Source organism: Leptidea sinapis, chromosome 4 (assembly GCF_905404315.1).
Source record: "Leptidea sinapis chromosome 4, ilLepSina1.1, whole genome shotgun sequence".
Lineage (NCBI taxonomy): Eukaryota > Metazoa > Arthropoda > Insecta > Lepidoptera > Pieridae > Leptidea > Leptidea sinapis.
The window spans coordinates 7,081,686-7,101,183 of NC_066268.1; the positions used below are offsets into that span (position 1 = coordinate 7,081,686).

The 19,498-nt window shown below is 34.5% G+C and overlaps 1 protein-coding gene across 2 annotated transcripts in view; it reads left to right on the forward strand.

Moving 5' to 3' along the window:
- Positions 1–18,610, forward strand: part of LOC126979687 (zinc metalloproteinase-disintegrin-like MTP4) — a 95,160-nt gene extending 76,550 nt beyond the window's left edge. The window contains exons 9-17 of one of the 2 annotated variants that reach the window (XM_050829132.1): positions 349–526; positions 1,483–1,623; positions 2,203–2,321; positions 3,538–3,701; positions 4,099–4,196; positions 5,730–5,844; positions 7,368–7,463; positions 8,509–8,638; positions 11,500–18,610. In XM_050829132.1, the coding sequence (XP_050685089.1) occupies positions 349–526; positions 1,483–1,623; positions 2,203–2,321; positions 3,538–3,701; positions 4,099–4,196; positions 5,730–5,844; positions 7,368–7,463; positions 8,509–8,638; positions 11,500–13,813 (3,355 nt within the window). In that variant the 3' untranslated portion in view covers positions 13,814–18,610. Of the gene's footprint in view, positions 1–348; positions 527–1,482; positions 1,624–2,202; positions 2,322–3,537; positions 3,702–4,098; positions 4,197–5,729; positions 5,845–7,367; positions 7,464–8,508; positions 10,007–11,499 lie in introns of those variants that run through there. The other variant, XM_050829133.1, reaches the window with a different exon arrangement.
- Positions 18,611–19,498: the final 888 nt, after the last annotated feature.

A 19,498-nucleotide genomic window follows, 5' to 3' on the forward strand; every position in this document is an offset into this window, starting at 1 on the left:
TAAGTTTATTGGGACAGAAAAGTCAACGATACTTACGATTTTTATCTCAAGTAAGAGATAGACTGAATATTAAGAACGCCCGTATGGCGCCAGATTTAAGCTCTGGTTACCGAGTTTCGAACCCCATACCCCAGACCAAGGTTTTTGTATCACGTTATATTTAAATTATTATTTAGAAGAAAAGCATTTATAAGTTTTCTTTTTTTTATATTTTTAAGCAACAATTTATTGAATGTTTTTCTATGAAATATCTATTTTAAAATATTTGAAATATATTTGCCCATTTTCCTCACTGTTTGTTAGCTTTATATTTGAAATAAAAAGAAATTCACAAGTAAAAATTTTCAGAAATAAGCCCAAAAGTCTGACAGACTCGCCAACTTGCGGAAACGGATTCGTGGAAGCAGGCGAGGAGTGTGACTGCGGTCTGAACCCATCGGCCTCTTGTACCGCGTGCTGTGACGACACCAGATGCTCACTCAGGAGTAACGCCACCTGCGCTGTAGGGGAATGCTGCGATACACAGGTGAACCTCTAACGCTGATTTCACCAACGACACTGCAAACCGAGTTTAATAAAACTCAGATTATTATCGTTCTTCTATCCTGTTTTGATCTCGATTAAAGACAAAGAGATTTCTTTGTATTTTGAACGCATTTACGACAACTGTAACATGTTAAATAGAATTGGTCTAGCTGCTATATGGCTGTTCTGTCATCGAAAATTATGAACAAAATCAGAAATCATATAATTCAATTTTTTTTATAGAGATTTTTAGAGAGATTTTCTTTAAATACCTACTTTATAAGTGTTGCGTCACTTTTCGTAGATTGTATTATTAAGTTCCTATTGTTTTTTTTAAATCACTCACTTTTCATTCAAGCTCAACTTTTCCGAACTGTGTACTTAATGGTAAAATGTATAATTTTGACAATCATAAGTGATATTTTTGTTGACCTGCATAAATAACTTTTGATTTTGAACGAGTTAAAATATGACAAACATCAACATTTCCGCGATCAGCATCAAAAGTAGTTTTAATCGCTGTAATTGCGTTCAGACTGTGTTGATGAAATGTAAATTGGTACACGTGTAAACGCAGTTTATAGTGGTCTGATCGCTTTCTACTTCTATTGTGAAATCAGCCCTTAGAAACATACACTTCCGTTGCACCTCGTTTTCGTCAACTCTTTCAAAAGTTATAAGTCAAATATTCTGATTTAAGTAATTTCATGAAGCATATTTTTACATTACAGACATATAGGTCAAATAGTGTTTTTGTTTTACTAATATATTATTGAAAATAAGTTTTATCATTAAGTTGAAATTAATAATTTCTTTGTTTCTTAACATTATGAAATCTCAAATTTTAATACTAAAAGTTCTTTGGAAAATTCGAGAAAATAAAAACAAATTATGTTTGTATATATGCAATAAAATAAACCCCAAAAGATCGCATCGCTTATTAGATAAATATTTCAGACATGTCGACCAAAGTCGGCCGGTACAGTGTGCAGGTCGGCCGATAAGGAATGCGACTTGCCCGAATATTGCACGGGGTTCTCAGAGTATTGCCCGAAAGATGTCTTCAAGATGGACGCTACTCCGTGCTCAAATAATCGGGTAAGCCCTATAAAAAACATTTTAATATCCCAGTTCTCCCTTTTAAGTAAATACCCGAGGGTAAGTAGCGGAAACCCTACTAAGCTCCGCGTGTCTATCAGTCTGTCTGTCAACGGGCTTTAACTGATAAACCGCAATAGTTAAGCGCTTAGATTATTAATTATGCGTTTAGACTCAATAGACTGTGTCACTGGTCTTTTTTTATAACAATACGGGACGATATGAACAGGACGTTCAGCTGATGGTAATTGATACGACCTGCCCTTTACAATGCAGTACCGCTCAGGATTCTTGAGAAACCCAAAAATTCTGAGCGGCACTACAATTGTGTACTTAACATCTTATGTCTCAAGGTGACCTTGAGACATAAGATGTTAAGTATCATTTGCCCAGTAATTTAACTAGCTACGGCGTCTTTCAGGTCGAAACACTACTGTTTTCACATAACTGCTTCACGGCAGAAGCAGGCGCTTGGTACCCATAATCTAGCAGGCATCCTGTACAAAGGAGCTTCGCACTGGTAAATGCCCATAGTGTAGTTGTGCTGAGTGTGTGTTATAATGTTGGTATTGATTTCAGGCTTACTGTGTGCGTGGCTCGTGTCGTTCTCACACAGACCAATGTCGCCTTTTGTGGGGCTCCACAGGCTCGAGTTCAGACAATAGGTGCTACACCTCCACAAACGTCAAGGGGGACAAGTAAGTGATGACTTTATTTTATTGTGAGTGACCGTCCGCCTAGATTTTGTTTCTGTGGGTCACTCTAACCTAATTGAATCGGGTTTTGTTCACTAAACCATTTAAGTTATTTTTTTTGTGCGTGGCAACCCTAATACATTTACTAAAACAAAAGTTGTATGAAGTGATAACTTCTTATGGGAGAGTTAACCGTTTCGTAACGTAACGCGTTACGGCGCCGGTCTTTCTGGCTTTCCTTTCTCACACGTATACGGCAGCAGCAGGCAGGCTCCTCCTCTCTCACTCTAACCAATTGTGACTTTTATAGTAAAAAATGATGGTACTTATAATTAATATACACAAAATTCTAATGTACATATAAATAATAAAATGTACATAATATATATTCAAGAATTATAACGAACTAGCTGACCCGGCAAACGTTGTTTTGCCATATAAAGTATAATTCACGCGATAGTTTTATAAGTAATAAAATATTGCCTATTTTATAGCCTGTACATCATTTTGTTCTACTGTCAATAGTTTTTGCAGCGCACGCAAAAATAGGTTTTCGATTTTACACCTTGTGTTACAAAATAGCAATTTTATTACGTATCCCTAATTTTGAAAAAAAAAACATAGCCTATATAGCCTCCTCATTTATTCCTCGATAAATGGACTACCCAACACTGAAAGAATCATTCAAATCGGACCAGTAGTACCAGAGATTAGCGCGTTCAAACAAACAAACAAAGAAACAAACAAACAAACAAACACTGCAGCTTTATAATATTAGTATAGATTATAAAAGATATTTATAAATAAGTTTTCCTTACATTATCATATAAATACACATAAAATTTAAGTAATAACCAAAGCTTTTCTCAAGTTAATCAATTTCAATATTAAATAGTCCAACTTACATTAGTTCAAGTTAGAGATATCCGGAGAGCCTGGAGAAATTGATCGTAGTCGGGAACACAAATTATGACCGACCAAAAATAAGACTCCAGATCCCCGAGGCTTAGCTCTGTCGTCAGGGCCGCGATGGAAACAAATAGTTCACTCCCAAGTGTGTACCACTAGTTGATTACCACGATCCTCAGTCATGAGAGAACGACTAGAGATAGAGAGAGAGAGAGGTATCACTACTGTCGGGCGTCGCGAGACGCATTTTTTTATGCAAGAGGGGGGCAATGAAAGTGGCTTAAGATTTTTTATTTTCTGTTTACTCAAGGAATGGTAACTGCGGGTATCAACGGGGTGATCAGCCAGTGTACCTTAAATGTCCGCCAGCCGATGCAATGTGTGGTCTGCTGCAGTGTCGCCATCTCAACGAGAGGCTCGAGTTCGGCATGGAATCCGTCTCGCAACTTTCAGCCTTATTCATAAACAATAACGGTGAGTTTTGTGTGACAACAGCATAGTAGTAATGTGCGGTCGGTTCTTGTTATGATTTTTTTAAAAGGATGAGACGAGCAGGACGTTCAGCTGATTCTTGAAAAACTCAAAAATTCTGAGCGGCACTACAATTGCTGTTAAGTCGCATTTTCTCAGTAATTTCGCTAGCTATGGCGCCCTTCCGACCGAAACACAATAATGCTAACACATTACTGCTTCACGACAGAAAAAGACGCCGTTGTGGTACCCATAATGTAGCCGGCATTCTGTGGAAAGGAGCATCCCAGTCTCTTTACTGGAGGCACAACATGCCTGCTAGACGACAACGGTGCTTGTTCTGCAAACCAAGCAGGCAAATATCGCAAGCAGCAGAATTGTAAAAAGCTATTGTTTTCAGGTACCATAATACCCTGCCGCACAGCAATGATAGATCTTGGCTTGAGCGACGTTGACCCTGGGATGGTGCCGGATGGCGCTAAATGTGGCGAAGATAAGGTACTAAATAAATAAACCTTTATTGATGTTCACAAATATTGTAAATGATACTTTACCAACTAAACACATTAATTAAACAGATTCTTAAAAGTTATTGTGTGTATATATATGTATGGATATATACATATTTATTTATTTATAATCGCTTATTTATTTATGGTGTATGTGGATGATGCAGCTACTGTACTCAATAACTTTTGTATTAATTTACATTTACTTTTTTGACTTACTCGTGTAAGACATTGACTATTTGACGTTTGAGTGTGTCTGTTGCATCATTTTACATTTTACATATTATATTGTAATTTGAAATGATTTGTAAATCGATGTACTTAAATGTAAATCTTGATGTAAAAGAGTGGCAATGAGTTTCTTGCTACTTCTTCTCATTAGCTCAACCCTTTACGAAGTAGCGGTAGATTAAATAAGAATTTTTATATATATATATAAGTGTCATTTCCGTGACCTACGTGAATAAACTGATTTTGATTTGATTTGAATTATCGATTTTCAGTTAAAGTGCTTGCCTTTCGACAAAGGCCTCTTCTAAAGATTTCTTTCGCTATTTGTATCCATTTAGGCCCAGCAACTCTTTTTACTTCGTCTTCCCAACGTTTATTTTGTCGCCCTTTTCTTCTACTACCATCTCTTGGTTACCATTCTGTCATTATTTAAGTCCATTTTCTTCTTTTTCTCTAAACAGTGTTGTCTACATATTGTTATTCCGTCTTTGAATTAAATCATACTTTTTAAATTTTACTTTATCTCTTCTTTTAACTCCAATTACTTCTTTGGATGCTGTTCTGACAGACATTTTTTTTAATTGATAAATTTTTCGATTAGTGCCCATGCCTGACAACCATAGGTCAAGCAAGGTAAGATACACATATCATTAACCTTTTTTATTTTTATTTTTAATTGGCATTTCATTATACTTCATAACTTAGTGACCAATTTCTCTTCCAAATATTGGCTATCCTCCTATCAATTTCCTTATGCATTATAGTATCAGGTAAAGTGCTACCGCAGGCTTAATACATACATAGATTAAAGGCATAAAGGCATTTATTTTCTCAAAATTGATTCCTTTAGAATTCTTTTTGATGTCATTTCTTATACTACTAGATATTACTACCGCTTCGGAAACAAATGGCGCTCTGAGAGAGAAGAAGCGTGGTAAGAAACTCTCCCAGCATTCTTTTTTTTTGCGCTCTTTTCAATAAAAATATACAATATTGTACAGTCATTTCTATCGCTATAAAATAATCACAATCTAGTCCCAGGCTGCCCGATCATTTAGATTGACTTTACAACCCACTAGACCTCTAATACCCTATGGGAGGCTCCTTTGCAATTCCGGATACATTATGGGTAACAACGGCGCCTATTTCTGCCGTGAAGCAGTAATGTGTAAGCATTATTGTGTTTCGGTCTGAAGGACGCCAAAGCTTGTGAAATTACTGGGCAATTGGACTTAACATCTTATCTTTTAAGGTAACGAGTATTTAGAAAACATAACTCTATTTTGTACAGATGTGTCTGAACACGCGGTGTGTAGACGTAAGTGCGGTGCTTGCCGCGATGTCGCGGCGCGAGTCGTCGGTCTGTCCGTCCAACTGTTCCGGCCACGGCGTCTGCAACTCTGAAGGTATGTTGTACCTTTTTTAAAATAGTATTTTATGGTTATATTTTATATACACAAAATATTTAATAGCTCTATAAATCATACTATTGAAACATGATTAGTTGTAGTTTGAATGTCAACGCCTAAAATATAAAATAAACTCTAAACGGCGTAAATGGTTGACATGCATTGCGGTCCTCCACAGTGCGTTTTTCAAGGAGCTTTCTTCCACATACAAAGCCGTGGAATGAGCTTCCTTGTGCGGTGTTTCCGGGACGATACGACATGGGTACCTTCAAAAAAAGCGCGTACACCTTCCTTAAAGGCCCGCAACGCTCCTTTGATTCCTCTGGTGTTGCAAGAGAATGTGGGCGGCGGTGATCACTTAACACCAGGTGAGCCGTACGCTCGTTTGTCCTCCTATTCCATAAAAAATGAAAAAAAAAAACATGCGGTCATTATTTTAAATAATTAGCAAACTAAATGTTTTTGATAACGATACACTTTACGTTTTGAAAATATGTAGATACCTACAGCTTGAGCATATACATGATGAAGCATTTAGGTATAGTAGGTATAGGTATATCAAGCAGGGGCGTGCATTGGTTTTCTAGTAAGGTAGGCACTGTGGATCTAACTAGTCGTAGTTGAGCTTTGGTGTATGAAAATATTGTTTACTGTAATTATTTAGTATCTAGCATAAGGAAAAAAAAATATGAGTGGGTGTTAAATAGAAGTTTGGTTAAAATAACAGTACTAAATTGAACTAAATTAACTTTAACACTAGTGCTATATTTATATATCATAACGAGGTAGGGACTACCCAATTGCCTATATGATATGCACGCCCCTGACCATGCGGTTTATTTTAAAATAACTGGAAAGAAATGCCGAAATGCGTGAGAATCTCGGTATCTTGATATGAAGATAGCTTCAATAAAAATATATATCTTCAGAGACGTAGAAATATGCATAACAATCTACAAATATGACGTACGGTATTTTACTGTGGGGTCATGCTGCTGACATTGATATTCTGCAAAAGAGAGCTGTTCGTGCTATATATCAGCTTGGTTATAGACAGTCTCTCAAAGAAAATATTAACGAAATAAATATTATGACTGTTCATTGTCAGTACATTTATGAAAACTTAATATACGTTCACAAAAATCGTCACATTTTTGCTCTTAATAGTGACTTTCATTATTATAACACTAGAAATAAGGGATTGCTTGTAACTAATTCTAGTAGGCTTCATAAGATACATAATAGACATTAATCAGATTTATTACATTATTTTATATAATTCTTTTGTACATTATAATATATTTTACCGTATTTATTAATTATCTCTACACTTGGTGGCATTTCTCTGACAACATTATACAGGGTCCCTCCCTATATAGGTGTTGTCCAATTCATTTTTAACAAAAATTAAAAAAAAATGTATTATTTATAGGATTTATCTTTTGGTCTCGGCTGGATTTATCTATATTTTGGTAATTCAATTGTTCAATCAATCAAATGCTTCCCTTCTTCATTTACAGGACATTGTCACTGCGACACTGGTTTTGCCCCACCGCTGTGTGCGTTGCCTGGTCCTGGGGGTTCCGAGGACTCTGGCCCAGCCTCCGATCCGTCAAGTGAGTTAAATTATTGCATACAATAACTCTCATATTCTCATTAACATAATATATATGTACTGAAAGAAGGCCGAGGCATTCTGAAGAAAGTCCTGAGCCTTTGAATAAGTTGGCATGAGGGGAAGGGATCGCACAAAAGATAGTGCGGTTTAAAACTATACTCCACCTTCGCACGACACGCCACAAGTTAGGATATCATCCCCACCATCTGGATGTGTGGTGGTCCTCCACAGTGCGGTTTTCAAGGAGCTTTCTTCCACGTGCTACAAAGCTGTGGAATGAGCTTCCTTGCGCGGTGTTTCCGGGACGATACGACATGGGTACCTTCAAAAAAAAGCGCGTACACCTTCCTTAAAGGCCGGCAACGCTCCTGTGATTCTGGTGCTGCAAGAGAATGTTCGTTTTACGTTCGTTTGTCCTCCTATTCCATACAAAAAAAAAAAACTCAGATTCCCTAATTATTCATTGTTTAGACTTTATTTTTTTGTTTAAAATAACATCAATTTGAATAGAATACATAAATAGATACTATTTTTAATTATACACCTACTAACTAGCCCTCTTTTTATTATAACATCAACCGCTCATCAAATCTTTATATTAGCTATAGAACTGTTTTGTCCCTTTCTGACAAACATTGTTATAATTTGTTCGTCGTAGGTAAACACTTCGATAGCTTAAATTGGTTAAATGAACGTATTAATTATGATGCCGCTACATTCTCTTACAACACCAGAAGAACCACTGGAGAGTTGCGGGCCTTGTAGAAAAGTGTCATATCGTGCAACAAACACCGCACAAGGAAACTCATTCCACATCTTGGTTGTACATGGAAGAAAGTTCTTTAAAACGCACATCCAGATGCTCTCCCCGTGGTAAATGTGGTACAAGACACACAATGAAGCAACCTCTCTACGACACGCCAAGTGATCTAGCCGTTCACAGAGCACCGTATCCCCGACAATCGAACAGCTCTGCGTTGCACGCGATCAAATAGTTAAGGCTTTATCTGTCATTGGTATAATATAATACTTTTGTTCCACAGTTCAAAGAAACTTTATGGTGGCAATGTACATCATCTTCCTGGGAATACTGCCGTCAATTCTCCTCATCCTATTCCTCATGTACTACACGAAACACGATGTCCTCTTCTGGTGGAAAAAACCGAGAAAAACGTACGTACACAAAATATTTAGCAACATCAAATCACCAATTAAAACCGACAACTTAAACATTAACTTCAATAAGTTCAATGAGCTTATTCACTTCAAAAGTAAAACTAAGAATAATATTGAAACTAGTGCAGTTGAAGAAAACATTTACGAAGTTGTTGATAATGATTATGAAAGTATCAAAAGTGTTGATTCGAATGACAAGAAAAGTAGTCAGGAGGGCAATTGTTTCTTTAAACTATTCTGTAGTGAGCGTAAAGAGCCAGCAAAGAAGATATATAGGAAAATCAATAAAGATGACATAGTTGTTACTGGTAGTACAGAAATAGTTGACAAATTGAATAAAAATAATGTAATTAATCTTAATAGTGGCAATGTTAGGAGAAATATTGAAATTGTAAACACGGGTCTAGCATCAACCACTAACGCAAATATAAAAGTTGATGTTAAAAATTCAGTAGTAATTAATAGAGATTTAAATGTACGTCCAGTTAAGTTGAGTAAGGAAAATATCGTGAATGCCGGTTTAGCTTCGACAACGAATTTGAATATTTTGACTGATGGTCAAATTCTTAGGGAAAGTGCTAAAAATTTACAAGATAAAGGTGCTAAATGTAAAACGCAACTAAAGAAAAGTGCTAAAATGACCAGGCCAGAGAAAAAAATTATACTGGAGAGAAAAGAAGTTGGAACCGATACTAAACCAGTGATGGCTAAAGTAGACATTGCTGCTCTAACAAAGCGATTCGAACTTAAAAAAGTTAATGATTTGAAAAATGTACATACCTAACTGTATTTTAATTGTTAATTAAATAATTATTTAATTATTTGTGATCTCACAAACATTAAAATCAAATTAAGAAAATGTCACAAATATTATGGCGATCACAATTGAAATATTATTTTTAAAATCAAATAATTGGCAGCAATCTAAAGTTTACAAATTCTTTTTAAAATATTGATAATAATATTATATCGATGCTCTGCATGCAAGAACATACAAGAAACTCAACGGCCATTCTTTTCGATCATATAGAGTATTTTACAATGGCTGTTATAAACATAACTTATTAGTTTGTAAAGTACTGCATCCTATATATGAGTCGTGTTTAAACAATATAAATTATTTCATAACAAGTTATAAAGAATAAACTGTATAAATGTAAATTATCGTAGGTATATTGGAAGCATCAACCTTTAGAGCTTGAATTCATTGTTTGTGTAAGAATGCTTCGTGAACATGTCATAATTAGTAATTGCATGCAACAATTACTATAATTTACAACAACAGGTTGACTTGGCACCACAAGCAGCACCCGTTCCCGATGTATATATGTGGTGATTGGTTCATAATAAAAACGTTTTCACTAATTTTATTTTCTTCATTACTTCCTATACTTTTAGTTTCTGTCATTACTCTTCTTCTTCTCCTCCTCCTCTTCCACTTGTTTTGCTTGGTGAGTTTTTCTTGGGTTCTTAACTAACCTTTCATTGCATGTATTTGTTTCATTCGTAACCCATTGATGTAAATTAAAATTGGCAACAAATTAAAAAAAAAAAACAACTTTTGATCATGTGTAATTTAGAAGAGATTTTTATAATATTCGCCATTAGATGTACAATGCATATTTAAAATATTGATATATTCACCGATTTTCAGTTTAAATCAAGTAATAAATAATAGTTTAAATCTTGTAATGAATAAAAACTGGATATATTTTTGGTATTTTTATAATTACACATTTAAAAGAACAATTTTATGACGTATGCTAATCTAATCATGACAATTAATAGATTTTTTTAAATATGCACATAATTTTCTAGGTTCTAAACTTATTTTTTTTATTGGATCATTGTATATTTATAAAACTACTCATTAAATATTTTTAATAGGCCTTTTGTCCAAAAAGGGTCCTAGGTAATTCTAACATACTGTACTATATTGTCAGACATTTTTTTTTATATTTAACACAAAGTAAAGTCTAATATACATATTAAATGTCAATACATTGAAAAATTCAAAGTTTGAGTTTTATTAGACGTTCATAAGCTTTATTGAATAAGGCGTTACTTTGCGGAAATCCATAATTATACAAATTATTTAAGTTTTCTTTAGTGTTAATTCCGCCAATATTTGTCTTTAAAACAATTCGACACGTGTTTCGCCTCTACACGAGGCATCCTCAGGACGTGTTGTCTCGCCAAAAGGCACTCTGGCACGAGACATTTTTTTTTTTTTTTTTTTTTTTGTTTTTTTTTTTTTTTTTTTTTTTTTTTTTTTTTTTTTTTTTTTTTTTTTTTTTTTTAAGTTTTCTTTAGTGTTAATTCCGCCAATATTTGTCTTTAAAACAATTCGACACGTGTTTCGCCTCTACACGAGGCATCCTCAGTCTCGTGCCAGATTTTGGCGAGACAACACGTCCTGAGGATGCCTCGTGTAGAGGCGAAACACGTGTCGAATTGTTTTAAAGACAAATATTGGCGGAATTAACACTAAAGAAAACTTAAATAATTTGTATGTTCATAAGCTTAATTACGTTCATAAAATATTTAAACGGGTTACAAATTAATGCTTGCGCATGCTAACTATTGCGCATACTCGTAGCTAATTAATATCATTAAAATCTATTTTTATATAACTTTACTAATGTTAATCTATAATCATTACTTATATACACATTGCATGTCCGTATATATAAATTAACCGCTTAGATTGTGTTAATATTTTATATAACACATACACCTAACCAATAACCAACCGACGAGATCGAAAGTATTAATAAAATCAATAATTTAGGCTATCATGACTAACAATAATACTTTATTACTTATTGCAATACTCATCTTGTTTTTTATTTTTTCAGAATGCCATCGCCTAAGAAATCTAGTCTACAGCGACGCCTATCTCGCAGCGCAAGTAAGTTCGCATCAAACTTCCAAAGTAATAATCCAGGAAATGCCCAAGCAGTAAGCGTTCACACGCTCTCCAACCCTGACGACATGAGCTCCAGCCTCTTGAGAAGCGACTCTGATCACAGCCCCGCAGGCAACATAAACCCATCTGTCACTTTCTTCGGTAACTTTAAAGGGTTCAGCCTTACGCCAATAGATAAGAATACACAAAATGACAACGAAGATCGAACTACTGACGTCGCTAAGAGTGCGAAAATCACACCAGTCCATAGAAGTGGGAGTAACAGTCAGAATCTAGGAGGAAAGCCTATCCTAAGAGCAGCCCCTCCATTGCCTGTTGTTCCAAATACAGCTAAGACTAGTCCTAAGTCGAGTCCGTCTATTAAAAGAACTAATAGTTCAGTTCAAAATAAAATCAAAGCATTAATGAGCACAGATAAGACAGAAGATGTTGTTGTCGCTAACCCTGCGCCACGACCAGTAATCTCTAGTCCAATCCTTGAAGCTTCCACCTGCACTGCCAAAGAACTTATATCCCCACTACAAGGCTCTAAAACATTAGGCCCAGTTCGTGCTGCACCAATTATTCCAAACATTACACCTGATTTGCCAAAAAGACCATTAAGCATGCATTCCGGGAATGTTTTACAAAAACCACTCCCAGAAGAGCCGAAGAAAGTTAAAGAAGGCTTATCTTTAAATAGAATTGCGTCTTTTTTAAAATCAGAAAAACCAAAAGAAAAAGAACGGAAGCCTGTAGAAAGAAGTCATTCTCTGCCAAAAAATGCTAATCATCAAATTAAAAACGCTAAAGCCATGGATAAGATTGCATTGCGCAATTTGCAAATATCTAATCCGATATTGCAAAAAGAAATTGATTTTCCGATAGGTACTGTCCCAGTAGTATCTGATTCCGAAGATAACGACGATCCGAAATCATTCGTAAATAGAGCTCAAAGTATGCGGGCACCTACGCAGAAACCATCTTTACAAACCTTTGCTTCGATGAGACAAGCGCCTGGTGTGCCACGACCTTTATCTGGAGTGGGACGCCCTACAGCACCACCACCACCTCTTCCTGCACAAGTTACAGAAAAAGAAACTTCGATTTATCAAAGTCCAAGGCAGCAAAAAGAGATTAAATCGACTGATTATGTTGACTGCATTGAAGAGAAAGCAGCACCTTTAGCACATATCGATGAAGAATCTAGCGACAATATCTATGCGATTATCGAAGAAAGTCCCGAGAAACATTCGAAGGCCTTTCCAATGAAAACAGCTCCACAGGAACCACCTGTCGGGTATAATACTCCTAAACCTATTACCTCAGGAGGAAGCACTGAAAGCATGGGTTTATTAGGAGAGATTGTCGATGAAATTCAGCACCGAAACTTTGACTCAATTTATTCAACGTCGACACTCGCCCGAAAAAAGAAAGAAGCTGCTAAAAAAGCAAAAGAAGAAAGAGACAGCACATACATGAATTCTGATTATAAGACACCTGAAAGCGTATACAATAACTCAGGGGCTAAATCGACTGTTTCGACCACAAGCAGTGGATATCTACATCCTTCAGCTCTAAATATTCCTACACATATACAAAAGGAAGAATCAAAGCAAGAAATGGAGAAGCCACCGTCACCATCATTGAAGGCAAATTCTAAAATACCTACTTTTACTCGACAAATAACTCCGCCCGGTCTGAGAAATACGACGACATTCAAAAGTATTCCGTCCTCGCCAAAAACAGTTACGAAAAATGTTAATGCCAGACCAATATCCAACAGTCCAGATGTTGTTTCGAGTTGTGCTGTAGCTGATATAAAAAACATTAAAGCTCCAGACGTCATAAACAATAATAAACCAAGTGAACCACCTAAAGTTGCAACTAAACCCAATGTTACCAAACCAAATGACAACCGTCCGCCTTTAAAACCAATCCCTGTTACGGAGAAAAAGCCGACAACGAAACCCACGCTAAAACCTGCCAACTCAGGCACAAACTTAAACAAATCAACGGAAAAAATAGCAATAAATCGTAGTAATTCTAAAAACGACTCCAACGTTAAGGCCATAGCGGATAATTTAAATAAAAATCGTCCAAAAGTAGTTCCAAAACCAACATCGCTCGTCCAACGAAGTGATTCAAATCCCAAATCAAATGTTACCAAACTAACTTCCAAACCGTCTAATGTTGCAAGTTTACAACAGAAATTTGAGAATAGAAAGTCACTCGGTAAAGAAATTACCACAGCGAAAAAATAGCATTTAATATTGTAGACCGTATGTAGTTATATATATATAAACGCTAGTCTTTGAGTATTTAACTAAATGGAAACGTCACGATCATCACGAACCAAGACAAATGCTTTATTGAGTATAATATCAAATGTGTATCATTGTAGTTCAATAAAACTGCGAATCAAAGTAAATATAATAATATTATGTATTAATAATATATACTATTTGGCAGTTCGTTTATACAATAAAAATGTAATCGAGAGAGACATGGTTCAAGGAATTACAATTATTTTACAGCTCATTTTTTCGCGGTGTGTAAATATAATATTTACACACTACTCTAGTAGATTGCGACCGTGTTTTTGTGTTTTATAAATTGTAGGTAGGTATTAAAAATAGTTTAAATAATATAAACAATTCTTCATGCCTATGTCTCCTTTATTGTTTTTGTGATTCGTATTATTTGTAGTTAAGGTAATATTGAAATCATTGAGGTACATCCTAAGTCCATTATGTGTGAATGTACCTCACTAATTTCAAAACATTTTCTCTTCTCTTTCTCGTGCTATAAGTAATGCACTTTAGTCAAAGGTGTGTTGAGCAAAAAATTTAAGATTAAAGAATTAGTGCATCTCAAACATAGAAAACACAATGTTTAGGATTCGAAACAATTAACGTTTCCTTTGGGTTAAATACTCTACGGTTGTAGATTGGTACAATGATCTGAATAAGTTACGTGTTGTGTGTTAAATAATTAAATTCATGTGATTGTTTTGAACGGTACAAATGATAATTAAAAGACTGCTTTAAAACGAAGTTAATTTTTGGCAGCTATAAAAGTTTATCTCTAGTCGATGTTTAGGAGGTTGTAACCAATATAAACTTACATTTAACTGAAACTTTAAAACGAGTTCTCTCGTTTGGGAGTGTACTTTTATTTTGTCTATATAAGTTATATAAATATACAATTTCGTGGTGAATTTCATATCTCCATCTCCATATGTGTGATATATTTGTCTTGCGTAAAAAATGTGAATTTGAAAAATCATAAGAACTCGCTTTAAATAGAGATTATTTTTGATTGCACTTGAAAGAGTGTTCATGTTTTTAGCTATTCAATGTGAATTGTAAATAAATAGATTTAATAATGACGTGTAATATGTTAAAGATCTCTGTAAATATTCCGTAAGTAAATTAATTATAAAAGTCGAGTGTCTTAATCGTGATAGGTATTGGTAGTTTTCGTATGTTTTAAATTTGTCATTAATTTTTCTCGTATTACTTTTTTACACTAAATATGTCAAACAGCATAGATGATTTATACGTCTAGATAGTCTCTTGCTGTTAGACAACCGATAAAAATAGGCCAGGTTTAATACTTTAGTGTGCGTGACAAGCTACGTCTTAAACTCGCGATTTGTGCATGCATTGCTCAAAATAGAGGTTAATTCTAAACTCAATTTTTTTCGGCGTTTTCACAGCAGTCATAGTCTATGTAGGCGTATAAATTATCTAAGTGATATAGTTAAAAAAAGAGACAAACTATGTATTTTATATATTAATACACATATATTGTAATTGTATTCTATTGAGACGTGCGATGTTTTTAAGATATATCGTTGGAATATTCATTAATTCTACAATAAATGGTGCTAGGTGCGTTTTTTTACAAGTGAATTGAAAATATATTTTATTCTAATAGACATTTAAAATATCTTTCACAGACTTAAAATTTAATGTCTTAATCTGCAATATTTTATAATCTAAAGAGAGTCCTCTATAATGTTTAAATACCATAAATAAGTTACATTTTTCCCTCCTCTTCATTCTATCATAGCTTTTATTTACGTAGTAATAAATATTCTTTATATCTCCTTGCATAATATGTATATTTACAAAAATGTAAACAATAATAGGTAAAATCTAAAAGTCGAACAAAATGACAGCGCTCTTGATAACCTACTTAATTAATGAAATCGTCCATGATAAAATCGAGATCACTGCCAGTGTACAAAACATGGTGCTTGCATTATCGCAAATATTTTAACATTATTTATATATTGACACGAAAATGTTTATTATAATTAGTACCTACATATTATCTAGTTAGAGCTTTAACAATATTAGTTAACAAATATTTAGCCAGTTGTCCGCCATTTTGTAAATGTGACAGGTGTAACAAAATATGGCGCCCTTTTTTATATTAGGCTTGGCCTAGTGTCATTTGGTAGCTGTATTATGACCTAGATAAAAATTACTATCAGAAATAATTGTACAAATGCATCTGTAAAGTATCCTATGTGCTATGGAAATTTAAGCAACAAATTGTTGTTTTTTTTTTTTAATTTTTCACTGTATACGGGCCTCGGCAAGGATTTCGACGCTGTCAAAATCAGTGTAGATCTCACTAATAACGCGCCAAGAATTACGTCACCGCTTAAGATAGGTGCCGGAGCATACATTATATTATGGTATTATTTTAGAAATTAGATCTCTTCTGTTACCAAGACAATTATAGTGACAACAATGAGCTGTAGTAGGTAATGTCAAAAGCTCTCTGCCCGCTGCTAAATAATTAAGTGCAATTTGTGTTCTGTTAATTTTTGCTCTTTTAACATATAGACATTGTGACGTCACTCATGTCAAGTATAACCAGTATTAAGTTAAAGCTTATATAATTTATATATCTAGATAGAGTCTCTTGATGTTAGGCAGCGCGTGACAACAGGTCAGGTTTATTACTATAGCGTGCGTGCAGTTGCTGAAAATAGAGGCTAACTGTTCGCCACAATTTTTTTGACGTGATCTCCGCTGTCAAATTCTAGCTAAACGTATAAATTTTACAAGCCTTAAAGTATATTATATATTTATATTGTTCCTTCAAACCACTCGTTTAAGTTACACAACAGTGATGTATCACAACACGCCTCAGGAGCGCACCAATTATTTATACCGCTGTAGGCAGCAAGAGTTTCATTTACGAGTCTTAAGTGGTGGCGAGGTAGAGTATAATATTTGACTTTTCAAATCTTTTTTTTTTTGTTTAGACTTACTATGGTACTATGCTACCCATAATCATAGAATATACTATCTTATAGAAGACAGCTCGATAATGTGTGACCAATTTAAGATACAAAATACTAAGGAGCTAATGACAAGCGCGGCCGACTGTTTACGACTTGTCAACCAAAATCGGTTACAGTAACAATAGATTCGCTTACTTGCACGCTTTTTTCGTCTTTACGCCTTTATTGTAATTGTATGAGGTCCAAGACAGTTTTTTTACTTATCTGTTGCTTGGTATTTTGTTTCCAATGTCAAAGAAGACATTTATTTATTTTTATTTGTAGATAGAACTATTGTTTAATGCTACTGTTTATTTTAAGTTATTTTATTAGAGAGTACATTGTAAATACAACCAAAGATATTGTAATGTATAATTACTAAGGAGAGACAATTTGTATTGTAAGTTCCACAACTATGGCACGACTTGTGAAATATGTTGCAGCAAGAGCAAGAACGATCATACAAATTTCCTTATTCATTCAATGACAGTCTTGATTTTTTTGGTTTTATCTTACTTAACAACATATATACTTATTTTTATTTGATTTTATTGTCCAATTGTAAATCTATAACAATTTTTAATAGCTCGAATTGTCGGGGACCCAGTGCTCTGTGAATGGCTAGATCGCTTGGCGTTGCGTAGGGACGTCGCTTCATTGTGTGTCTTCTACCGCATTTATCACGGGGAGTGTTCCAAAGAGCTGTTTCACCAGATTCCTGCCTCAGAATTCCACCTTCGCACTGCACCACAAATTAAGATATCATCCCCACCATCTGGATGTGTGGCGTTCCTCCACAGTGCGGTTTTCAAGGAGGTCTCTTCCACGTACTACAAAACTGTGAAATGTGACTTATGCGGTGTTTCCGGGACGATACGACATGAGTACCTTAAAAAAAAGCGCGTACACCTTCCTTCAAGGCCGGCAACGCTCCTGTGATTCCTATGGTGTTGCAAGAGAATGTGGGCGGCTATGATCACTTTACTCGTAATCCGTAACCTCGTTTGTCCTCCTTTTCCATAAAAAAAAATAATTGTTATTACAAACAAGAGTGAACTAATATGTTACTCCGATTTTTAATGACAATTGACCGACATACTTGAGAATATAATCATAGTGTTTAAAATTGATGTGTACGGTATAAAAAAAATAGTATTTTCTGGTATAAATGCACCTTGCAAATAAGACACACAGTTACGCGACGTCTTAACGTACAGAAATATATATGAACGAGTGTTCACAAAGTACCTATTGGATAAGTTAACCGTTCTTGTTCTCGCCGCTTCACAAACATATCGCAAAAATGTGAGGTTATGTTTTAAAAAGGGACATATAAAAAAAAAACTATTTACTTCTAGTGCTAGTAGCCTAATTATGTATGCTAAGTAATGAAATATAAAACAATGGCACACTTCGTAATCTCCATAAAATACATAAATATTTTTAAATGAGATTACGAATGCGGGATATAATACTATAATGCTACCTATTAGCTTATTGAAGTTCTTATGAAACATTGACATTTACCTAATAACCTAAAGAATATATTAAGTTGTTTATTTTTCTCGACAATTTTTTAAAGTATAGGTAGTCCCAATTTATAATTATATAAATTAGTATTAAAATGGTGTAATTGTAATATTTTTTATAAAGACTGTAATAATTCTCCATTTGCCATTAATTTGTGGCTTAGTTTAAGTTACTGAGTTTCAAAATGTTTATTTGTCAGTGAAATAAAAAAAAATATACTTCTGAATATCTTTTTATTTTTCACGATATTTATATATTTACCAAATAGAACAGTACTATTCGAGTTTGATTTATATTAATACATTTCAGTATTAGGGAATCCACGGAAGAAAAACGTACCTACGTTTTTTTTTTTTTTTTTAAATGTTTATTAAAAAATTTTGGGCGTCTTGTTAAAGGGCGAACCAAGATGGGTAAATAAAATAAATTATCTAATGCATCTAAAACCTCAGTCACCTAAAATATATAGGCGTAAATAAAGCAATGTTAAAACCAAGCGAAAGTATAAAACCAAGTTTGCAGTTTCGAAACAAAAAACTTGTATTATTCAGTTTTTTGCTTTTCTAAAGAAATGCATTCCATGGAACGGTAACTGTATCCCATCTTAAAGAAGACATCATTTTTGCTAAAAATTTGAGCTATAAAATGGGCAGTATTTTCCAAAGTAAAAAAATTTTAGTACGAGGAAATTAGTCCATACCAAATCTCATATTTTTTGGCCTTTCTTCAATGTCCACTTAACAATTGATAGCAAAAAAAACTAAAATATAATATGTCAGTGACCCCGTGTACACCGGGCGGTACACGGACTTATGAATTAAAATTACCTTCCCTTAGCGTGTACAACGGACTCATGAGTGTGCTAGTAGACATTTAATTTTTGGACCATAAACAATGAATTGAGTAACATAATGCATACTGTGATAGGAGAATATCATCCTACCCTCCATTTTATATTAATGATTGTATCATTTACTTTCTTTTATGAAAATAAGGGAGGAGACGAGCAGGACGTTCAGCTTATGGTAATTGAAACGGCCTGTCCATTACAATTCAGTGCCGCTAAAGATTACTGAAAAACCCAAAAATTCTGAGCACCTTCCACACATTCAAA